The sequence below is a fragment of the Notamacropus eugenii genome, chromosome 1 (genome assembly GCF_028372415.1).
Source record: "Notamacropus eugenii isolate mMacEug1 chromosome 1, mMacEug1.pri_v2, whole genome shotgun sequence".
NCBI classification, from domain to species: Eukaryota; Metazoa; Chordata; class Mammalia; order Diprotodontia; family Macropodidae; genus Notamacropus; species Notamacropus eugenii.
In genome coordinates, this window is record NC_092872.1 from 706,454,067 (window position 1) to 706,475,323 (window position 21,257).

The 21,257-nt window shown below is 38.6% G+C and overlaps 1 protein-coding gene across 5 annotated transcripts in view; it reads left to right on the forward strand.

The window, feature by feature from the left end:
* The window catches only part of ACSF3 (acyl-CoA synthetase family member 3), a 250,324-nt gene that overhangs the window by 104,088 nt on the left and 124,979 nt on the right, over positions 1–21,257 (forward strand). For all 5 annotated transcript variants that reach the window (XM_072636361.1, XM_072636357.1, XM_072636359.1 and 2 more), the window contains one exon: positions 3,339–3,451. In XM_072636361.1, coding sequence (XP_072492462.1) covers positions 3,339–3,451 — 113 coding nt within the window. The remainder of the gene's footprint in view (positions 1–3,338; positions 3,452–21,257) is intronic.

Here is a 21,257-nt window from a genome sequence, read left to right on the forward strand (position 1 = left end):
AGTGGTAGAGGCACCCTTAATATAAAACCATTTTTACTGCTGACTCATCCAGTATTATTGGGGAAAGGGTGCCTCTGATTGCTTGTGATGGCTACCAACGTTCCGCTTTGCTCCCTCCAGTACCCTTCTCTCCATGGTTCCTTTAGACTATCAGTACATGGAGCTAATCTATTCCTGTTAAAAGTGTGTCCTCTGATGAATGCTGCTGAATTACCCACTGGAGAAAGTCTCTCCATTTTGGAACAGGTTATTACCCTCCTTGGCCTCATGCCCACTGAGCATTTTCTACCTTGGCTCAGGAAGAGAGTAGGTGCTATATCAGTGTTAAAGAATATACTCAGAAGAAAGCAGAAAGAAGAATGGATTTCATTTCCTAACGTTAAAGATATGGTAAAATTTTGTATAAACCTATCAACAGCCTCCTAGTGGCATAATCATATTCCGTTTGATAACTTGGGTTTCCAGAATTCTTTTTCTTTGACAGGTACTTTTTTTGGTTATCGTATCTAACCTGTTCCAGAAGATAATAAATCAATTTCTAGCATTTGATGGTTTCTCAATATTCAGGCTCATAAACTCCCCACCAGCCTTTGCATCCTGCCTCTTTCAGACAACAAGAAAGAGACTTGTGGCTACAAAATAAATGAGCAGATACCAGCCAGATAAAATTTATTAGTAGTATCAGTGAACATTGGACTTGAAATCTAGTTAGTTTAGCCTGCCCTTCTTCATTTTAACACCCAATGCTGAGGTTGTCACAGTTTTCAGAAGCCATATCTTACAGGTTTTCTTGATATCCTGTTCTTTCTCCTTCCTCAAAACATTTTCCCTGTCCTATTCCTGTTTAGAACTGTCTGTGGACATACACAAGCAGACACCCTGCTCTAGGCTGTTGGTGACTTTGTGTCTGGCCTACCTAATTCAGATAACCCCACCCCTATGCCCAAAGTCCTCTAGTCTATTTAAATTAGGTAGTAGATCTTAGGTACTGATGGGGGAAAAAAGATCAGCTCTGCTAAATTTTAAGTGTACTAAATGTATAATAGAAAAATATGAGAAGACCATCGTATGCCCTAAACTGAGTATGATTCAGCATTATAGCACTGTTATTAGGGAAGTAAGTGCATTACAGGGATGTATACTTAAGAATGTGTGATTCAGAATCCACAAGTAATTTTAATGGCCTTCCCTGATCCCCTGGTTGAACATGACCGTCCCCCTTGTATTTCCCATAATACTTTTCTTGTAACTGTATAATTCCCTAATATCATTTTTGCTGTTGTCCTTCAGTTGTTTCAGTCATTTCTGCCTCTTCATGATCCCATTTGGGATTTTTCTCCAGATACTGGAGTGCTTTGACATTTCCTAATGCAGCTCATTTTAGAGATGAGGAAACTGAGGCCAACAGAGTTAAATGATTTAGCCAGCCAGTAAGTGTCTGAGGCCAGATTTGGACTTAGGAAGATGAGTCATCTGGACTTTGGGCCTATACTCTATCTGCTGCATTACCCAGTCAGCCCAACAGTAAGAGATGTCTGCAAGTTACTAAACTGATGAGCCCCTCCATGAAGACAGAAATCGTATCTTATCCAGATTTCCTGTTTCTCCCCTGCACCTAGGACAGTGCTGCACACATACTGACTATTTAGCAAATGGTTATTAATTTTTTTTTGGTCAAGTTCCAAAAATGGAATTTGGGAAGAAAAGCTTAGAACCGCTAGAATTACTTAGGAGAAGAAAAAGATATCTTGTGCTTTATTTTACATGCCAAGATGTTGCTACTGACCAACAGTTTCGAGTCCTTTTCAAAGTGGTGGTGATGAATTTGTGCTGGTTTTCCTACTTTCTCTTGGCATCGGTAACATAAATTTGTGAGTTAACTGCTGGAGGTGTGGAGGGGATAGTTTATAGTTCTGGAACTGAGTGCAACAAACTGGAATTTAAAGGAATCAAACTCCAAACCTCATTAGCTTTCTCCTCTTTAGGAACAAACTGGTCACAAAGAAAAAAGAAATAGACTCTAATTTTAGCAAGTGGAATTGGAATTCTATATAAAGAACTTACCGAGAGTGAGTATTATTAAGCCCTGGAACAAATTATCTAGGGAGGCAGAGGAATTATCTCCTTGCTCCTTGCTTCTCTCCTTCCTTTCTTTTTCTTTCCTTCTCTTCTTTTGTCCCTTTCCTATTAGTTAGAAATCATTTAAATGAAGTGCTTGAAATACAGAAGTGAATTTTCATAGACCATGATGCTTGTGAGAGGCAACTTACATAACGGATGAAGAACTGGTCTCAAAGCCAAGGAAACCTGATTTCAGGTCCTACCTCTGAGACATGCCAGCTGTGTGACCCTGGATAAATCACTGGACCTCTCTCAGTCCTCTGAGGTAACTCTCCAAAATAGTCATATGCCAAGAAGGTGGACCAGCATTTGTAGAGGGAGTTTCCTCATCTGAGAGTTCCCTATACCAATGAAATCATGGATCTAGTCCCTATGTGTATCCCTCTGAATGCTTAAAGTAAGTTTCCAGACAGCTCTTTCCAGTCTCCATTTTTGTGAATAAAGTCAGCCTCTGGTCTCTTATTTTCTTCAGGGGAACTCATTCTTAGCCATGAAGGATGCTTTATTAAAGTGGACCATTAGATTCTTGAATGCTGCAGACTTGGGAAATACCAGATCAGTACAACTTAATAGGCAATTGGTCTTGACACTGTGTCAGATTTCTCTTGCTTTGAAAAATGAAACTTATAGATTAATGAGTGTTTTGAACTCTGGTTTGTTCCTATTGTGTTTTATACACAATGTATTGATGTAATATAAAATCAAGACAATCCTTTGCAGTTCTTACATTGTTCAGCCTTGCCTTTCCTGTCAATTCAGGGTGGCCCAGAATTAATGGACTATATAGCAATCACTTCTCGTCTTTCTTGTATACACAGGGACACTCGAGATCAGAACTGTAGAATTGGGTTTCTGATATGAGTAGATGGTGAAAAGTCTCTCTTTCATATCTTCAAAAGACTCTCAAACTGGCACGCTGTCCAAGAAATGCTTTGGATCATGCCATGCTGTAATAATAATAAATTATATTATTATATTAATAATTGGTAATAAGCTATATTAATAATAACTTCACTAATATGTGTGGATGGGGTATTAAAGCCACTTGGACTCCCAGTGATATGAAGTTTCCCACAGATAAGTAGGTACATAAATTTCCCCTTATGAGTACAGCTCCTGCAGGTTTTAGAGGGGGGTCAAGGTTTTCCACTCATTCAGTTCCTTCCACATAACGTGAATTTTCTTTGTTTTCTCCTTTTCTTCTCTTTTTCCTCAAGGTGCTGTGGGTACTCCATTACCTGGAGTAGAGGTGCGAATTGTCTCTGAGAACTCCAGGAATGAGAGCCAACCTTACCTCATTCATGCCCAAGGGGACGAGAACGGCACTAAGGTACTACAGAGCATATCAGACCGGCTGCTCTTAAAATGCTTATTCCAGTATTATTGTTAACCCCAGTTCTTGGCATTAAGGAGTTTCCATCAAATCAGGAAGATAAGATCACCACACATGTCAGAATCAGAGAACAATGCAAATATAAGTAAAGACTTACCTAGGTAATTAGTTGATCAGTGGACAGAGTGCTAGGCCTGAGTTCAAATTCATCCTCAGGCTCTTATTAGCTGTTTGATCTTGGACAAGTCACTTTATCTCTTTCCCGTAGTTTCCTCAACTTTAAAGTAAGGATCATAATAGCACCTACCTCTCAGGTTGTTGTGAGAATTCAATGAGAAAACATCTGTAAAGCTCTTATCTTACCACAATGCCTTGAGCATGTATAATATGCTCATAATAATGTTCTATGCTAATAATAATAATGACGGTTGTAGTATAATAATACTGTATTGTAGTATAATTGTAGTATAATAATTGTAGTATAATAATACTGACTTGCTTGGCCTTCTTCAAGTCCCCTCAAAAATCCCATCTTCTGCTTTCTTGACTCCTCTAATTCTAGTCTCTTCTCTCTTCTAATTATTTCCCATTTATCCTGTACATAGCTTGCTTTATATGCATTTGTTTGCTTGCGGTCTTCCCCAGTAGATGGTGAGCTCTGTGAGGCTAGGGCCTGCCTTTTTGCATCCCAGAGCTTAGCATAATGCCCAGCACATAGGAAGCACTTAATAAATGTTTATTGACTGGCTGTTGTTTGTCCTTCATTTTCAAAGAGGATCAATGATATCGTGGGGTGAATCCTTGACTTGTGTGTGAGCTGAATTTAAGTGAGGCAGAGTTGCACAAAGGAATAGCCTTACTCTCTCTTCTTGAATCATCAAAGTCCAGTGACAGGAAAAAAGTCAGGATGCCTGATGGTGGCCTGGGAAGTAGTGTATGACCTTGGCTTGATTGACTAACTGGTGCTGGCAGTTCAGAGGAGAGAAGGGGACTCTTGTGAGAGTTGTTTCAAAGGAAGAATCAAGAAGATTTAGCAATATATTGGAAATAAGATATGAGAGAGAGTAAGAAGTTGAGTCCAATATCTAGGACTGGGTTGACTGGGAGAATGGTGGTATCCTCACCAATAATAAGAAAATTGGCAGGGTGGGGAGGAAATAGAAGGTAATTAATTCAGTTTTGAACATGTTGAGTTAAAATGTCTATAGGACATTCATTTTGAGATGTATAATAGGCCACTGGAGATGTGAGACTTAGAGTCATATGGTGGTACTATATGTATCAAGAAAGGTACTATCTATCCATTCCTTTTCCATCTATCCATCTATCTACCTATCTGTCTGGAAGAGAAATACCAGTGTGACCAGAGGAATTGAATGCACCTTGGAGGAGATGTGACTTTAGTTGAGCTGGACCCGATAGGATGAGTTGGATTTTTATGAGCAAAGAGGAAGGGGAATTAAATTGCATTTATTTGTCATTTTATGGGAGAAAATTCAGAAAAATATTAACATCTAGGTCTTCCTTTACCCAAAAAAAGGACTAGGAAAGTCCTTTTCCAGATGAAAATTCTTTCATCTTCTCCTACATTTTCCTATATAAAGTGCTTAAGGTTATACCTAAATGCCTGAATAAACTCCAAATGAATAAAAAAGATTTTTTGGCTTTTCCTATGTGCAGTGCACTAGAGATACCAAAATGGTCCCTATTCTTAAGCTGCTCACATTCTAATAGAGGAAGACTAGGTAGATAGAAAGATTGGTAGATAGATATCTATGATGTATATCTATATATAGGTTATCTACATATAGATGTGTGTTCATCCTTCATTGCCAAAGAAGACCATGCCATCAGAGAAATAATGACATGACTTGCACTTGACTTTGTTTTGAGTGAGGGAGGGCTGTGCAGGTCACCAGCCTCACTTCTCCTCCAGAGTCATCTGAATCCAGTGACCAGATATTCATCAGGATGACTGGAGATGACCCAGGATGAGGCAATTGGGGTTAAGTGACTTAAGGTCACACAGATAGTGAGTGTCAAGTGTCTGAGGTGAGATTTAAACTCAGGTCCGCCTGACTCCTGCACTGGTGCTCTATCCACTGTACCACCTAGCTAACCCTCTACATATAGATATATCTATAACAAATATCTATATGTAGGCTATGGATATATAGCTATATCTAGAATAGATATCTATATCTATATAGGATATCCTGTAATAGATAACATATATATATATATAGATATCTATTATAAATATATCTATATATTGATAACCTATGTATAGATATTTATATAAAAGGATATGCAAATATCTATATACAGATATCTCTATCAAGCTATATATCTATATGGATTTCACTGCAGAATACTTAGAAGACCCCAGCAGTAACCCAGAGGGCAAGGTCCAGTGGTCCTCAAGGTGAACTTGCCGAACAGGTGACCAGAAGGTCTGATGGTAAAGGCCACTGGTCCAAATGTTGCTGGAGTATGGAGGAGAGAGAAAAGTAGTGCATTAACCCATCTTTAGTGTCACTATCTCAGTCATGGGCATAATAGAATACTCTGATAATTTTTTTCAAATTAAATTATTTTATTTGTTTTCAGTGTTCAACAATCACTTCCATATATCTTAGATTTTTTTCCCTTCCCTCTCCCTCATTTCCCCTTCCCTTCACACTCCCTCCCTGAGACAGTATATCTTATATAGGTTTTACACATACATTCCTATTAAATACATATTGCATAGAAGAATTAAAATGAATGGGAAAAACCACAAAAGAAAATGATCTGTTTCTATCTGTCATCCAATTCCAGAGTTCTTTCTCTGGATATGGAAGGCATTTTGCCTCAAAAGTTCATTGGATCCCACATGTACAAAAATATTTATAGCAGCACTCTATGTAGTTGCCAAAAACTGGAAGTCAAGGGGATGTCCATCAATTGGGGAATGGCTGAATAAATTATGGTATATGAATGTAATGGAGTACTATTGTGCCATAAGAAATGATGAACAAGAAGACTTCAGAGAGGCCTGGAAGGACTTATATGACCTGATGCTGAGTGAAAGGAGCAGAACCAGGAGAACTTTATGCACAGCAACAACCACAGTGTGTGAGAGTTTCTTCTGGTAGACTTAGATTTTTGTAATAACACAAGAACTTCTTACCAAAAAAAAAAAAAAATCCCAATGGAGGATCTCAAGGCAAAATGCCTGCCACACTCAGAGAGAGAAATATGGAAGTCACTCACATATTGTAGCAGATCATGTTTGTGTATGTGTATGTGTTTGTGTATCATGTTCTGATTTGTTATACGATTTCTTTCATTTATCTTAATCTGACTACATAGCATGACTATAGTGAAAATATACTCAATAGGAAAGTATATGTAGAATCTATACAGAATTGTATGCAGTCGTGGGGAGGGAGGGGGGTAGGGGGAGTAGGTGGGGAGGGCTAAAATCGCAATTGTATGGCAGTGATTGTTAAACATTACAAAATTAAAAAAAATATATATATATAAAGTAAAAAAAAAAAAAAAGTTCATTGGAAATTTTTTAAGTCCATGCATTACAATGAAGTACTAAGTCTACCAGAAAAGTTCCTCGCACATTGTGGTTGTTTCTGTGTACAAAGTTCTCCTGGTTCTGCTCCTTTCACTCAGCATCAGATAAGACTTTCCAGGTTTCTCTGAAGTCTTCCTGTTCATCATTTCTTATAGCATAATAATATTCCATTACATTCATATACCACAACTTGTTCAGCCATTCCCCAGTTGATGGGCATCCCCTTGTTTTCCAGTTTTTGGCCACCACAAAGAGAGCTGCTATAAATATTTTTGTGCATGTGGGACCCTTTCCCATTTCTACGATCTCTTTGGGATAGAGTCCCAGAAGTGATATTGCTGGGTCAAAGAGTATGCACATTTTTGTAACCCTTTGGGCATAGTTCCAAATTGCTCTCCAGAATGGTTGGATCAGTTCACATCCACCAACAATGAATTAGTGTTTCAACTCTCCCACATCTTCTCCAACATTTATCTTCTTCCTGTTTTGTCATGTTAGCCTATCTGATAGGTGTGATGTGGTACCTCAGAGTTGTTTTGATTTGTATCTCTCTAATCAATAGTGATTTAGAGCATTTTTTTCATATGATTATGGATAGCTTTAATTTCTTCCTCTGAAAATGCCCTGTTCATATCCTTTGACCATTTATCAACTGGGGAATGACTTGTATTGTTGTACATTTGACTCAGTACTCTATATATTGTAGAAATGAGGCCTTTATCACAGATACTTGTTGCAAAAAAGTCTTTCTCAGTTTTCTCCTTTCCTCTTAATTTTGGTTGCATTGGGTTTCTTTGTGCAAAAACTTTTCAATTTAACGTAATCAAAATTATCCCTTTTGCACTTCATAGTGTTCACTATCTCTTGTTTTGTCAAAAATTTCTCCATTCTCGATAAATCTGACAAATACACTATTCCTTGCTCCTCTAATTTGTTTATAGTATCAGTCTTTATACCTAGATCATGTATCCATGTGGATTTTATTCTTGTGTATGGTGTCAGGCATTGGTCTATGCCCAGTTTCCACCACACTGTTATCCAATTATCCCAGTAATTATTGTCAAACAGTGAGTTCTCATCCCAGAAGCTGGGGTCCTTGGGTTTATCAAAGAGTAGATTGCTATATTAATTGACTATTGGGTCTTGAGTTCCTAACTTATTCCACTGGTCTACCCCCCTGTTTCTTAGCCAGTACCAAGTGGTTTTGATGATTGCTGCTTTATAATACAATTTGAGATCTAGTAGGGCTAGGCCACCTTCCCTAGCATTTCTTTTCATTAGTTCCCTTGATTTTTTGGACGTTTTTTTCTTCCAGATGAATTTTGATATTGTTTTTTCTAGCTCTAGAAAATAATTATCTGGTAGTTTGATTGGTATGGCACTGAATAAGTAAATTAATTTAGGTGGAATTGTCGTTTTTATTATATTAGCTCGGCATTCCCACAAGCAACTAATGTTTTTCCACTTACTTAGATCTGACTTTATTTGTGTGAAAAAATGTTTTGTAATTGTGTTCATATGGTCCCTGGGTTTATTTGGGCAGGTAGACTCCCAGATATTTTATAGTGTCTACTGTAGATTTAAATGAGATTTCTCTTTCTACCTCTTGCTGTTGGACTTTGTTAGTAATATATAGAAATGAAGATGATTTATCTGAGTTTATTTTGTAACCTGCAACTTTGCCAGAGTTGTTTGTAGCTTTTTACTTGTTTTGCCAAGATTCTCTAAGTGTATAATCATATCATCTGCAAAGAGTGATAACTTAGTTTCTTCTTTGCCTATTGTAATTCCTTCAATTTCTTTTTCTTATTGCTAAAGCTTATATTTCTAATAACAAATTGAATAATAGTGGTGATAATAGACATCCTTGTTTCACCCTTGATCTTATTGGAAATGTATTTAGCTTGTCCCCATTGCATATAATGCTTGCTGATAGATTTAGGTAGATATTGCTTATTATTTTATGGAAAGTTCCATTTATTCCTATGCTTTCCAGTGTTTTCAATAGGAATGGGTATTGTATTTTGTCAAAAGCTTTTTCCACATCTATTGAGATAATCATGTGGTTTCTGTTAGTTTTGTTGTTATGATCAATAATGCTAATAGTTTCCCTAATATTGAACCAGCCCTGCATTCCTGGTATAAATCCTACCTGATTATAATGTATTATTCTTGTGATAAGTTGCTGTATTCTTTTTGCTAATATCTCATTTAAAATTTTTGCATCTATATTCATTAGAGAAATTGGTCTATAATTTTCTTTTTCTGTTTTGGCTCTTCCTGGTTTAGGTGTCGGAACCATATTTGTATCATAGAAAGAATTTGTTAGGACTCTTTCTTCAGCAATTTTCCCAAATAGTCTGTATAGTATTGGAATTAACTGTTCTTTAAATGTTTGATAGAATTCACTTGTAAATCCATCTAGCCCTGGAGATTTTTTCCTAGGGAGTTCATTGATGGCTTGTTTAGTTTCTTTTTCTGAGATGGGGTTATTTAAGTATTCAACTTCCTCTTCTGTTAACCTGGGCAATTTATATTTTTTAAAATAATCATCCATCTCATTTAGATTGTTGAATTTATGGGCATACAGTTGGGCAAAGTAATTTCCAATTATTGTTTTAATTTCCTCCTCTTTGGAGGTTAGTTCACCCTTTCCATTTTTCATATTGGTAATTTGGTTTTCTTCTTTCTTTTTTTTTAATCAAATTGACCAAAGGTTTATCAATTGTATTGGTTTTTTCATAAAACCAACTCTTAGTTTTATTTATTAGTTCAGCAGTTTTCTTAATTTCAGTTTTTTTAATCTCTCCTTTGGTTTTCAGTATTTCTAATTTGGTATTTACTTGCAGATTTTCAATTTGTTCTTTTTCTAGCTTTTTCAGCTGCATACCCAATTCATTGATCTTCTCTTTCTCTATTTTATTCATGTAGGCATTCAAAGATATAAAACTTCCCCTAAGAACTGCTTAGCAGTGTCCCATAAGGTTTTGTATGTTGTCTCATTATTGCCATTCTCTTGAATGAAGTTGTTGATTGTTTCTATAATTTGTTGTTTAACCCACTCATCCTTTAGGATTAGATTGTTTCTAATTAATTTTTGGTTTATAGTTCCATGGCCTTTGATTACACATAATTTTTATTGCATTATAATCTGAGAAGGATGCACTATCTCTGCCTTTCTGCATTGGATTGTGAGGTTTTTAATGGCCTAGTGACATGGTCAGTTTTTGTATATGTGCCATGTATTGCTGAGAAAAAGGTATATTTCTTTCTATTCCCACTCAGTTTTCTCCAGGAATCTATCATAATCTGTCTTATCCAGAGTTTTATTCACTTCCTTAACTTCTTTCTTGTTCATTTTAAGGTTAGATTTATCAAGTTCAGAGAGGATGAGGTTGAGGTCTCCCACTAGTATAGTTATACTGTCTGTTTCTTCCTGTAACTCCCTTAACTTCTCCTCTAAGAATCTGGATGCTATACCTCTTGGAGCATATGTGTTTAGTAATGAAATTGCTTCATTGTCTATGGTGCCTTTTAGCAGGATATAGTTTCCTTCCTTATCTCTTTTGATTGGATCTGTTTCTGCTTTTGCTTTTTCTAAGATTAGGATTGTTACCCCTGCTTTTTTTACATCAGCTGAAGCACAAAATATTCTACTCCAGCCTTTTACCTTTACCCTGTGTGTATGTCTCATTTGATATGTTTCTCGTGAGCAAAATATTGTTGGGTTATGGTTATAATCCATTCTGCTATCCATCTCCATTTTATGGGAGAGTTCATCCCATTCACATTCACAGTTATGATTACTATCTATGTCTTCCCCTCCATCTCTTTTTACCCCATTTATGCTTTTAGTTCTCCCTTCTCCCTTCCCCTCTACAGTAGAGCTTTAATTTTTGACCACTACCTCCCTCAATCTTCCCTCCCTTCTTCCATCCCCTCTCCCTTTTAATCCCCTTTTCCCTCACTGCTCCTTCCCTCCCTTTTAGCCTCCCCTCCCATTTCTTACTTTCATATTTTTTTTAAAAACTGTACACAAATCTAGAGGTGAATTAACAAGTAGAGAGTGGAAAGAGATCCATGAAACAATAACTTTTCTAGGACACACACACATATAAATTAATTTTAAATATAAATGTTTGTAAATATACTTTGAATTTATTTGTTGTGTAAAGCTGTTTTGTTTTTCAGTAATGTCTGACTGTTTCTGACCCCGCTTAGTTTTCTGGGCAGAGATACTGGAGTGGTTTGCCATTTCCTTCTCCAGCTCAGGCAAATAGGGTTAGTGGCTTGCCCGGGGTCACATAAGTAATAAGTGTTTGAGGCTGGATTTGAACTCAGGAAGATGAGTCTTCACGATTCCAAGCCTGGCACTCTATCCACTGTACCAATTGTCTAAAGTTAAATCCATTTGTTTTTCAAATAAAGAGTTCACCTTAGGAGAACAGAAGTTGCCAGCTTTGAGTGTGAAGCTTATCTAGGTAGATTGCCAGAGGTTAGGGCTACATTTTGAGAGATCATGAGCAGGGGTCAGAAACCCAAGACATTAGGCTGCTAATAGCTACTTGCGTACCCCAAGTCATACTGTATAGCCCTTTGAACCCTTGTTTAGACAAGTATGTAATCTTTTTAAATAAGTCTTTGTGATAAGAAACAAAGGTTGAATAGTGGTACATATAGATTAATCTTTAAATATTTATGTATATATACACATATGTATGTACACACCCACACACACATATACATACATGCATACACACACACACACACACACACGCTCAAAAGTTTAAAGCCACTGATTTGGAGAACTCAAGTACTGCTGGTCTGGTACTACCTTCATTTTTAATATAGTTATTTATTGTGGATATGATTTTAAACAACAGCAGACCAAAAAATAGAAAAACAAACCCAGACATTTACAGTTATTTGCACTTAAAACAATGAATTACTTCATAGGGTATATCTCTGTGGTCTTTATCTCCTTCCTGTTTTCTGTTGGTTCATTGAATATTTGGGTATAAGTTTTTATTTTAATAAAGTCATGGTGTATATACTGTTTTTCTGATCTGTTACTTCTACTTAATTTTACTTCATATAAATCTTTCCCTATTTCTTTATTATCCTTCTATTCATCATTTTAATGGCATTGTAGCATTTCATTACATTAATTTACCATAGTTTATTCAACCATTTACCAACTGTTGGACATTTAAGTTAAGTTGTTACCAATTCTTTTCAACTACTACTAATGCTGATGTGTTTATATGGATGAGTGTGTTGTAGATGCCTTCACATATAACAGATATTTCTATTTTTTTTCTTTTTGCCCATACTCAGGGTATCTTGGTGTATTTTGAATAACTTGGTTATTGAGTCAAAAGTTCTAATTATCGTTGTGATTCTTGTTATATGCTGCCAGTTTGTTCTCTGCAAAAGATTCTGCCAATTTATTGTACCACTAGCAATCAGTCAGCAAGCATTTATCTTCCATTATGCGCTGGGAAAACAAAGACAAAAATGAAACAGTTCTTGCTCTCAAGGAGATGACATTCTGTCAAGAATATGAGTTCCCCAAAGTAATGTGTCCTTTCTCGCTGGTGTGGTTCATGATCTACCACTTACTCATGGGGTCCATGGCTCTGGAGGAGAGTGAGGCTGATGATTTTACACAGCCCTGCCTCACTTAAGTCCCCATTCACTTTCAAGTCAAGACATTACCCTCTGATGTCATAGGTCCTCTTTGAGAAGGAGAAACAACTGCCACCAGAATGTGTATTCTGTTATCTTGTTGATTGGAACAGAAGGATCAGTAGTTTTCTTCTTTGAGCCATGGCTGGCAGGAAGAAGTGAAATATAATCTCCTGTTGCACCCTGCAGGAGGTTGAGGGGGCTGCTATATACTTTTGAGGACTAGTTAAATTTTGGCACTACTTACAAGGCTGCCTGAGAACATTATTTACATTTCAATACTTTGGGAAAAGATATTATTTGCTGGAGAAAATATAAAAGCAAAAGAAATCTAGCTGTGGTACAGCTTTGTTTTGAAAAACTTTATCAGTTATCATTGTATAAGGGACATCTGCTCCTTGGTGATTAACATATTAGATGAATGTCATTTTTTCCTCTCTGATAAGAATTTTGTGTTTTTCTTATTGCTTCCGCTAATAAGTCCTGATCTTGCAGTTTTTTTTTCATCTGAGTTTGTGCTCACTATCTTGTCATTGTTAAAAATTGTGCCCTTATTTCAAACTAACCGTTCATTTGTTCGTAGTTTGAGTGTTTTCTGTTCTTGGAACTGGTGTTATTTTGGTTATCCATGGGGACATTTAGACATTAGTCATTTAAGAACCTGTGGTTTTGTCACTCTGGATACTTCCACCACTGCTATACCATCCTCATCAGTGAGCATTTATTAAACACTTAATGTGTACTAGACAATGTAAGTGCCTAGCCATCATCAGAGTCCTACACCATAGTCTTTGTGGGCTGATGTGACCAAAACTTCAGACTCTGACCAGCCCAGTCTCTGAGCTTAGCTGAACTTGTCCTCAAAGGATAGTCATATGGTCCTTTGCCAGGCCTCTCCAGCTTGGGAGACCCCTCCAGCACTCATATGCTGCTGGCATGGCCTTTGGGAACCCATAGTCTCTTCTATCACATGAGGAGGTTTCGCAGTAGGACCCCAGTGGGGGAAATGGAAAATAAAACTGATCTTTTTAGACATCTAGATATCCAGCCACATTCAGGAACAAAGAGCTATTTTTGCCAAATTGCTAGGAGCTGAACTATAGAAAATGTATAAAAGTAAGAAGACTGCACATGCTTTAGAAGTACAGTAGAATTGATCCATATATTTAGAACTGGAAGGAGCCATATAGATTATCTAATCCAGCCTCCTTGTGGTGATGTTAGCTTGTCTCTGTTTCTGAGAAGTGCTTGGGACAGATAGACTGGGCTTTGAATTATGCGTGTACTTGGCTCAAGTTTGTAGCCCCTGAATGCATGCAGCCTCAGAGTTAAAATGCCCGATTCCATTGGGATTCATTATGCCTGTTCATGATCCCTGTTGGCCCATTTCTCCATTTTCCAAACTGTTTGATTGTATTTGTGCTAACAAGCAAGTAAAAATCCCACACTAATATCCACTGACCCTTTTACTGCCTGAGTCACCTCAGCCCAGGGCCATTGGTCCTAAACATCTCTTTGCTGGTGAAAGCTACAACCGCATCCTTGCTATTGCCTGCCCAGAGTCCAGGAACCTCAGGACCTGGGGTGCCCATGGGGCATATGTAGCATACATTTCTGCTTGTCACCTTTGCCTGATAAACAGTCTGATGTGATTCATTAGTGCCAAGTGTGGCAGAATACGCCTGGGTTCATCTCTGATGCTGGGGTGGCTTTCTGTCCATGCTTATAAACCACTCACTGCACAATTGAAGGAACTCAGATCTGTACACACAAAGCAGTTTGCTCAAGGTCATTCAAAGATGCAGTATCAGGAACTATGATTCAAACCCCTGAGGGGTAATGTAGTGCAATGAAAAGAATACTGTTGTTCAGTACTTTTTGGTTGTGTCTGACTCTTGGTGACCCCATTTAGAGTTTTCTTGGCAAAGATACTGGAGTGGTTTCCATTTCCTTCTCCAGCTCATTTTACAGATAAGGAAATTGAGGAAAACAGGCTTAAGTGACTTGCCCAGGGTCACATAGCTAGCAAATGTTTGAGGCTAGATTTGAACTCAGGAGGATGAGTCCTCTCAGCTCTAGGCCCAGCACTCTATCCACTGTTCTACCTAGCTTCAAATGGAAAGAGTACTGGCTCTATATTCAAGGATTCAAGTTCAGAGCTTGACTTTGATGTTTACGAAGTGTGTGACCTTGGAGAAGTCACTGTACTGCCCCTGGTCTCAGTTTCCTCCTCTGTTGAATTTGGGGGTTGAACTAGAGGACCTCTGGGGTCCCTTCCAACTCTAGCTCTGGGATCCTTGGGTTCCACATCCTCTTCCATTCAGCACACCTTGCTTTGTGCCACCCTGCCTTGTGCGCCCTGAGAAGAGGAGGCCATGGGAGGGAGGCCAGAAGGAAGACTTAGCCAGAAGGTTTTTCCACTCAGATTTAACTTTGATCCTATTCTGACAAAAGGCAGAGTGCTCCATGGTGCTGAGTTTTGATGGTGCTATTTAGTCAGGAACATCACTAACAGAGATAGAAATGGTGAGTGATTTATTTAAGTGTCTAGTTCATTAAATAAATAAGATGTTAATAGCACAAACAATATAACTTCATATTCTGTATTTGTCCCGGCCGCCAGGTGCTAGTCACCTGATGAGCTCAGGGGCTCTCATGGTGCACCTGTTCTCCTGGAAATGACTGTAACATTGCCAGAAAGAGAGTGAGAAGGGTGGGGGTGATGTTTGAGAGTGGGGGAAGGGAGTGTGTCTTCTAGCTTTAAATTAAAAATAAAATTTAACTACTTCACACCTGCAGTGGCAAGCTAAAGCCTCCACCTGATTATTTTTCTGCGGTCTTCTTCCTGTTTGCTTGTGTTTCTTTAATCATTTATATCTACAGAGAGTTCTTCCCCGAAACATGCTTAAAATAGGAAAAAACCTGACAGTCCCAATCCCCTTATCGTCTTCACAATCAAAGGGAAATAAGCCTACACTTATTTCCACATGATGAAATAGCTCAGATGAAAAGAGGAATCCATTTGACTGGTAAAGATGGTGTTGGGTATATTGATTGGTACTCATGGGCTTTTCTATCCCTCCTTATTTGTAAAAATAGGAGGAAATAAAGAAATGGAAATTTATTGTCATGTTCCTGGCCCAGCCACCTGCCTTAAAGACAGAATTCTTGGGTATTTAAATATTAAAACACTATGGATATTGAACCAGTGGCAGCTGCTTCTAGAGAGCCCACATATTGGGCCAGGAGAATTATGGGATGGCCCCAAAGACTGCTTTGGTGATAGCCACCCTGGCATCTTACCCAAAAGCTAAGGATAGCACTTAATTGATATGAAATAAAATAAAGGATGCCTATTTTCTTCTCCAGGGCAGCAGAACAGTTAAAGAATGTAACTCATAGAACATAGTCTGGCCCTTGGACCAAGTGCCTGGGTCACACATCCATAGGCCTCCAAGAATCAGAGTGTACTCACTCTTTAATTTGAAATCTACCTCCAGGTCTTTCTGCTATAACTGGTGTATAAAACCTATATTAGTCAAGGACTTTGGTGCTGCCCAATGTTTTAGAATGCACAGGTTGTATTTGAAGGCATGAGAGCTAATATGTGTTTTTATCATATTGGTTTCACTTAAAGATCAAAATACCTAGGCCCCTAACCTAGTCCATTTAATTCTGGGATCAAACGGGCCAGGGAAGCATTTCCCAAAGTCATCTGGCAACAGAAAACTTGGGTCTGAAATGTGATGACAGAAGCTATCACTGCTGCCATGGGCCAAAGGACTATGGATGCCCCTAGAGTTAAAGGAGACATTTTGGACCAAATTGGAAGAAATTAACTCTATTTTCATGGCCAGGAAAAAGCCACATAGCAAAGGTCTTTGGGATACATGAGTCCACATATGATATTTCAGAAGGAAAAAAAGGCATGGAAGTTTTCTAATCCAATCATAAGGAATGCCAGGGTTCAAGGGAAGATGTTTGAGCACAGCTTTGTAGGGTAGAGCACAGGATGGTGGTCATGGTACATTAGTGTCGTCTGGAATTGAGAACACCACCTTCAAAACAGGACTTTTCATTTTCTTTCCAATCTGTTTCAGGGCTTTGTCCTCTCTGAAAAAAAGTGGCACTTTGACTGGTTAGTTTCTGTCAATGTTTACCAAACCCCTCACCATACTCAAAGAAAAGAACTGCTAAAATATTTGTGCCATGACCACCCTGGCCTTTTGAAAAGGGAAAACGGAACTGATAACAGCAAATCAAGTCAATCTCACCATCCATTTGGGCATTTCTACATGCTTCAAAAACGGGTATTATTTTTCAGATAAAATAACAGCTTGTGAGTGTGTTATATATTCATGCTCCAGGCTTTTTCATATTTCCCATGTTTCCCAGAAAGTCTCCTCACTCTTGCTGTCACCATCATATTATTATTAAGTATACAGTAAAACCTCACTAGACCAGACAAGCTGGGGAAAAGAACCAGACCTGAAGTAATTAAAAACTCAGAATTCTAGAATATTTGGAGGTAGGGAGAGGGGACAGTGAAATTAGTTTTATTACTTTTAGAGATGTCTAGTAACTGAGGTTAGGCCAACAAAGTATTGTCTAGGGGTGACCTCCTTTAATAAATAGATTGGTATTATTTGTAACAGTAATAATGATAGCACTTATATGTTTTAAGGTTTGTAAAGAGTTTTAAATATATTATCTCATTTTATCTTCATGACAACCTGAGCAGGAGGTGCCGTTATGACTCCCATTTTACAGATGGTGAAACAAAGGCAGACAAAAGCTAAGTCACTTTTTTTCAGGGTCATACGAATAGTATATGCCTGACACATGATGTGAACTTAGATCTTCCTGACTCCAAGTTCATTGCTCTCTCCATTGCACCCCCTCACTGCCCTTTTAATTTGTGATTAACGCACAACAACTATTAATATGTAAATAAGAGATTCTTAAAGACTGAAGAATATCTCAATACTTTGGTGTCCTGTGATTATTGCAGGGTCAATACTCCTTCCTCCTCAACTCTGTATGACTTGGTAGATCGTTAACTTTAAGATTTGTTACAGGTGAAATATGCATCACCCTGTAGCCAATCATAAGATGCCCTTCTCCGTAACGAATTAGGCTGATCCTTGGACAGCAGGTAAATCAGCAAACCTTCCTTAAGTGCTCCCCATGTGCCAGATACCAAGAAAGGCACAGAACACTGTCCCTACCCACCAGGAACTCACAATCTGATGGGTGAGACCACATGCAAGTAACTATGTACACATAGTATACAGATGGGACTAGCTGGAGACAGTCTCAGGAGGAAGGCATTATGATTAAGGAGGAATGGCTTCTTTAGAAGGTGGAATTTCAGCTGAATTTTGAAGGAAGCCAGGGAACCTCTGAGGCAGAGATGAGAAGGGAGAACATTCCAGGCATGGGGGTGAGCCAGTGAAAATGCTCAAAGTCTGGAGATGGAGTGTCTTCTATAAGGAACAGTATTGAGGCCTATGTCATTGGAGCTGTAGAGTATTTTAGAGGTATAAGGTGTAACATGATCAGAAAGGTAGAAAGGGGTCAGATTACTCAGAATTTTCAAAGCCAAACAGAGGTACCCATCACCAGGTCTATCCTTGAAGCCTTTCCATCTTGGTAGAACCTGCTGAAGGATCCGTTCTGCTGGTATAGACCTAGAGAACCCAGCATGACCTCCATGTTAGGATGAGCTATCCAAGTAGGACATTAGTGGACAGCCAAATAATACCTGAAAAATAATTTGTTCTCTTAAATGTTTTAAAATAATCCTCTCTCCTAATCTTGTTTACACAATTAATTTCCACTGTATCTAAAGAAAGGATTTGATGAACAGTCAGACTTCTTTCCCCCTCCTCCTTCCCTATTGGTGAAGTACTGAGAGAGGGGGATTTATTGTGTTGCAGTGTTAAAGCTAAGAATCGCTCTGAGCACGTGAGAGGCCTCATCATTATTCTCAGCTTGCTGATCAACAACCCCCTGGACTGGAATCTGCAGATGCAAAAATGCATTATACAGCAGTAAGCAAATGAACTGCCAAAGATTTTTTGGAGCCAATTGGACAGTGATATGTAAACGAACTGACTGTAATGTCTGAAGCCCTCACTATAATTCTGTGCTTGCAACAGAACATACGCAGAAACCATGACTAGTTGTCATCTCCAGGCATGGTCCCAACCTACTCCTGAGACTTACTAAAAATAACTCTGAAGATGAAGGAAAAGAGTTTAGGTCATATTGCAAGGAATATGGTAGGTGAGCAAGCTTTAATGCAAAGACCAGCCACCACTTACTTCTAAATCCTGGGAACAAAGGGGAGAGCAGAAACCATGAAGATGTAAAGAGAAGACTCTAGAACAGGTGTGGAACCTGAGGCCACATGTGGCCCTCTAAGTCTTCAGGTGCGGCCCTTTGACTGATAAGGGCCCCACTACTGCTCTAGAATAAGCCCCATTGATAGAGGAAACACAAGGAGTTATGAGATAGTTTTGTTAGGGTCAGAAAGCACTGACTCTTTTGCTTGCCACCCAGCTGGATGGGACTGGGGCCTGCAGGAATCAAGAACACAATTGCAGCCCTGGAGGGGATGCAGTTTTCAGACCTTTCCAAGGGTCTTCAGGTGCCTCATCCTGGCTTTATGTTGGAGTTCCAGAGTAATATAAATAATTCATCAGTGACTATAAAGAAGGAAGGAAAAGGGAAATGGGTCAAAAGAGCAATAGGTAACTGCTACCTAAAAGATCAAGAGGGAGATGAGCTACTTGTTCCATCACTCCCTTGCTTCAAAATCCCTGCAGAGTAAATCTCAGACTACTTGAGTGTCTTTCAAGAACCCCCATCTTTGGATCCTCACCTCTACGGACCCTCTGCTCTGACCATGTGTTATTGAGATAGGATTAAAACTGAGGCAGTTGGGCATACATGATTTTCCAATGGATCCAAACCAACAGATAATGTCTAAGAATGGTCTGTTAGGTAGAAATCTTAATCTTAAATATATAAATAGATAGTATTTACCAGTGGCCTAGAAACTAGCACACATCTTAGAAACATCAGTTATCCAAATGCTTACTCCAGTGTGTGAAGTATTGGCCTAAATCAAGCAACACATTACAGACACAAATGAATGAAACAATGTGGTGCACATGTGAGGAACATTGGCTTTGGAGCTAGAGGACTAAGGGGTTCAGATTCCACCTCTGACACTTTACCGTCTGTGTGATCTTGGGCAAGTCCCTTAATTTCCCTAAGCCTCAGTCCCTCATCTTTAAAATGGGCATATTGGATTATATGACCTCTGAGATCTCCTCTTGATCTCAACCCATGCTCCTCTGCCTTTGAGTATGTTGGTGAAATTTTACTCTAAAGACCACTGAGCTTTGCTGTGCCCTTCTGCCATTAGATCCTCTATATCACTGGGCTTTGCCATATGCTATGACACTGAACATTCTGATTGGCACCTCTGCTCTTTCCACTTCATTCTTCTCATTAGAATTGTGACTTCAGATGGCAATAGAATACTCTCAATTCCATTCTTAATATATTTTGTGTATTGAAAGCTCCCAAATGCTGTTGATTAAAGGAAACTGTGATGTGTCAGTGTTTCAAGTACCTAGATTCCCAAAGAATTTGGCAAAGGTTAGCCCACCATAGTGTTAAAATCTCATTTCTTAAAACAGCTGCTTTTCTTATTCACCAAACAATAATAACAGCTGACATTTACATAGAGCTTTAAGGTTTATAGGGCACTTTATATAGAAAACACTTAAAAATGATGCAGGATCATTTTTCTGTCCTGCTTGTGTTTTGCAATGATTTTAAAATTTATTCCCTACTGTCACATCCTAAAAAATAAGATATTAACATTATCTTAGCAATATATCACCAGGCCCAGGAACACTTTCCCTTTTCTCATTCAATCACCAGTTGTTTTTCTTCTACTATTTTTTCCCCTCTGGTCGAGCCAAAGATATAAGAAGAACTTAGAATGATTTTTCTGAGTAGGTCTATAATACATAATCTGACACAGATGGTGTTTGGGAAAGGATGTATGTGTTTGAGCAAGGGGTTGAGACTCATTGCCATGGTGTGGTCTTGTGTACATGGGCTAGAGGTGAGAATAATAGAGGAGTCATTTCCAACTCACTCTTCAGACACACCCAGGAGGTCAAGATTACTCTTTGGAAACATTACATGCATAGATATAAGTAGCCCCTGTGCCAGGGTGGGGAACCTGCACCGTAGAGGCCACATGTGGCCTTCTAGGTCCTTGGGTGTGGCCTCTTGACTGAGTCCAAGTTTGACGGAACAGATCCTTTTACGAAGAGGATTTGTTCTGTGAAATTTGGATGCAATCAAAGGGCTGCCGTAGAGGACCATACATGGCCTTGAGGCCACAGGTTCCCTACCCCAGTCCTATGCCATTCTTCCATTATAGGCTCAAAATCCAAAAAACCAATAGAACTCAATGTTCAGATTGCGAAGATGCAGGGAAACTCAGTCAATATGGAC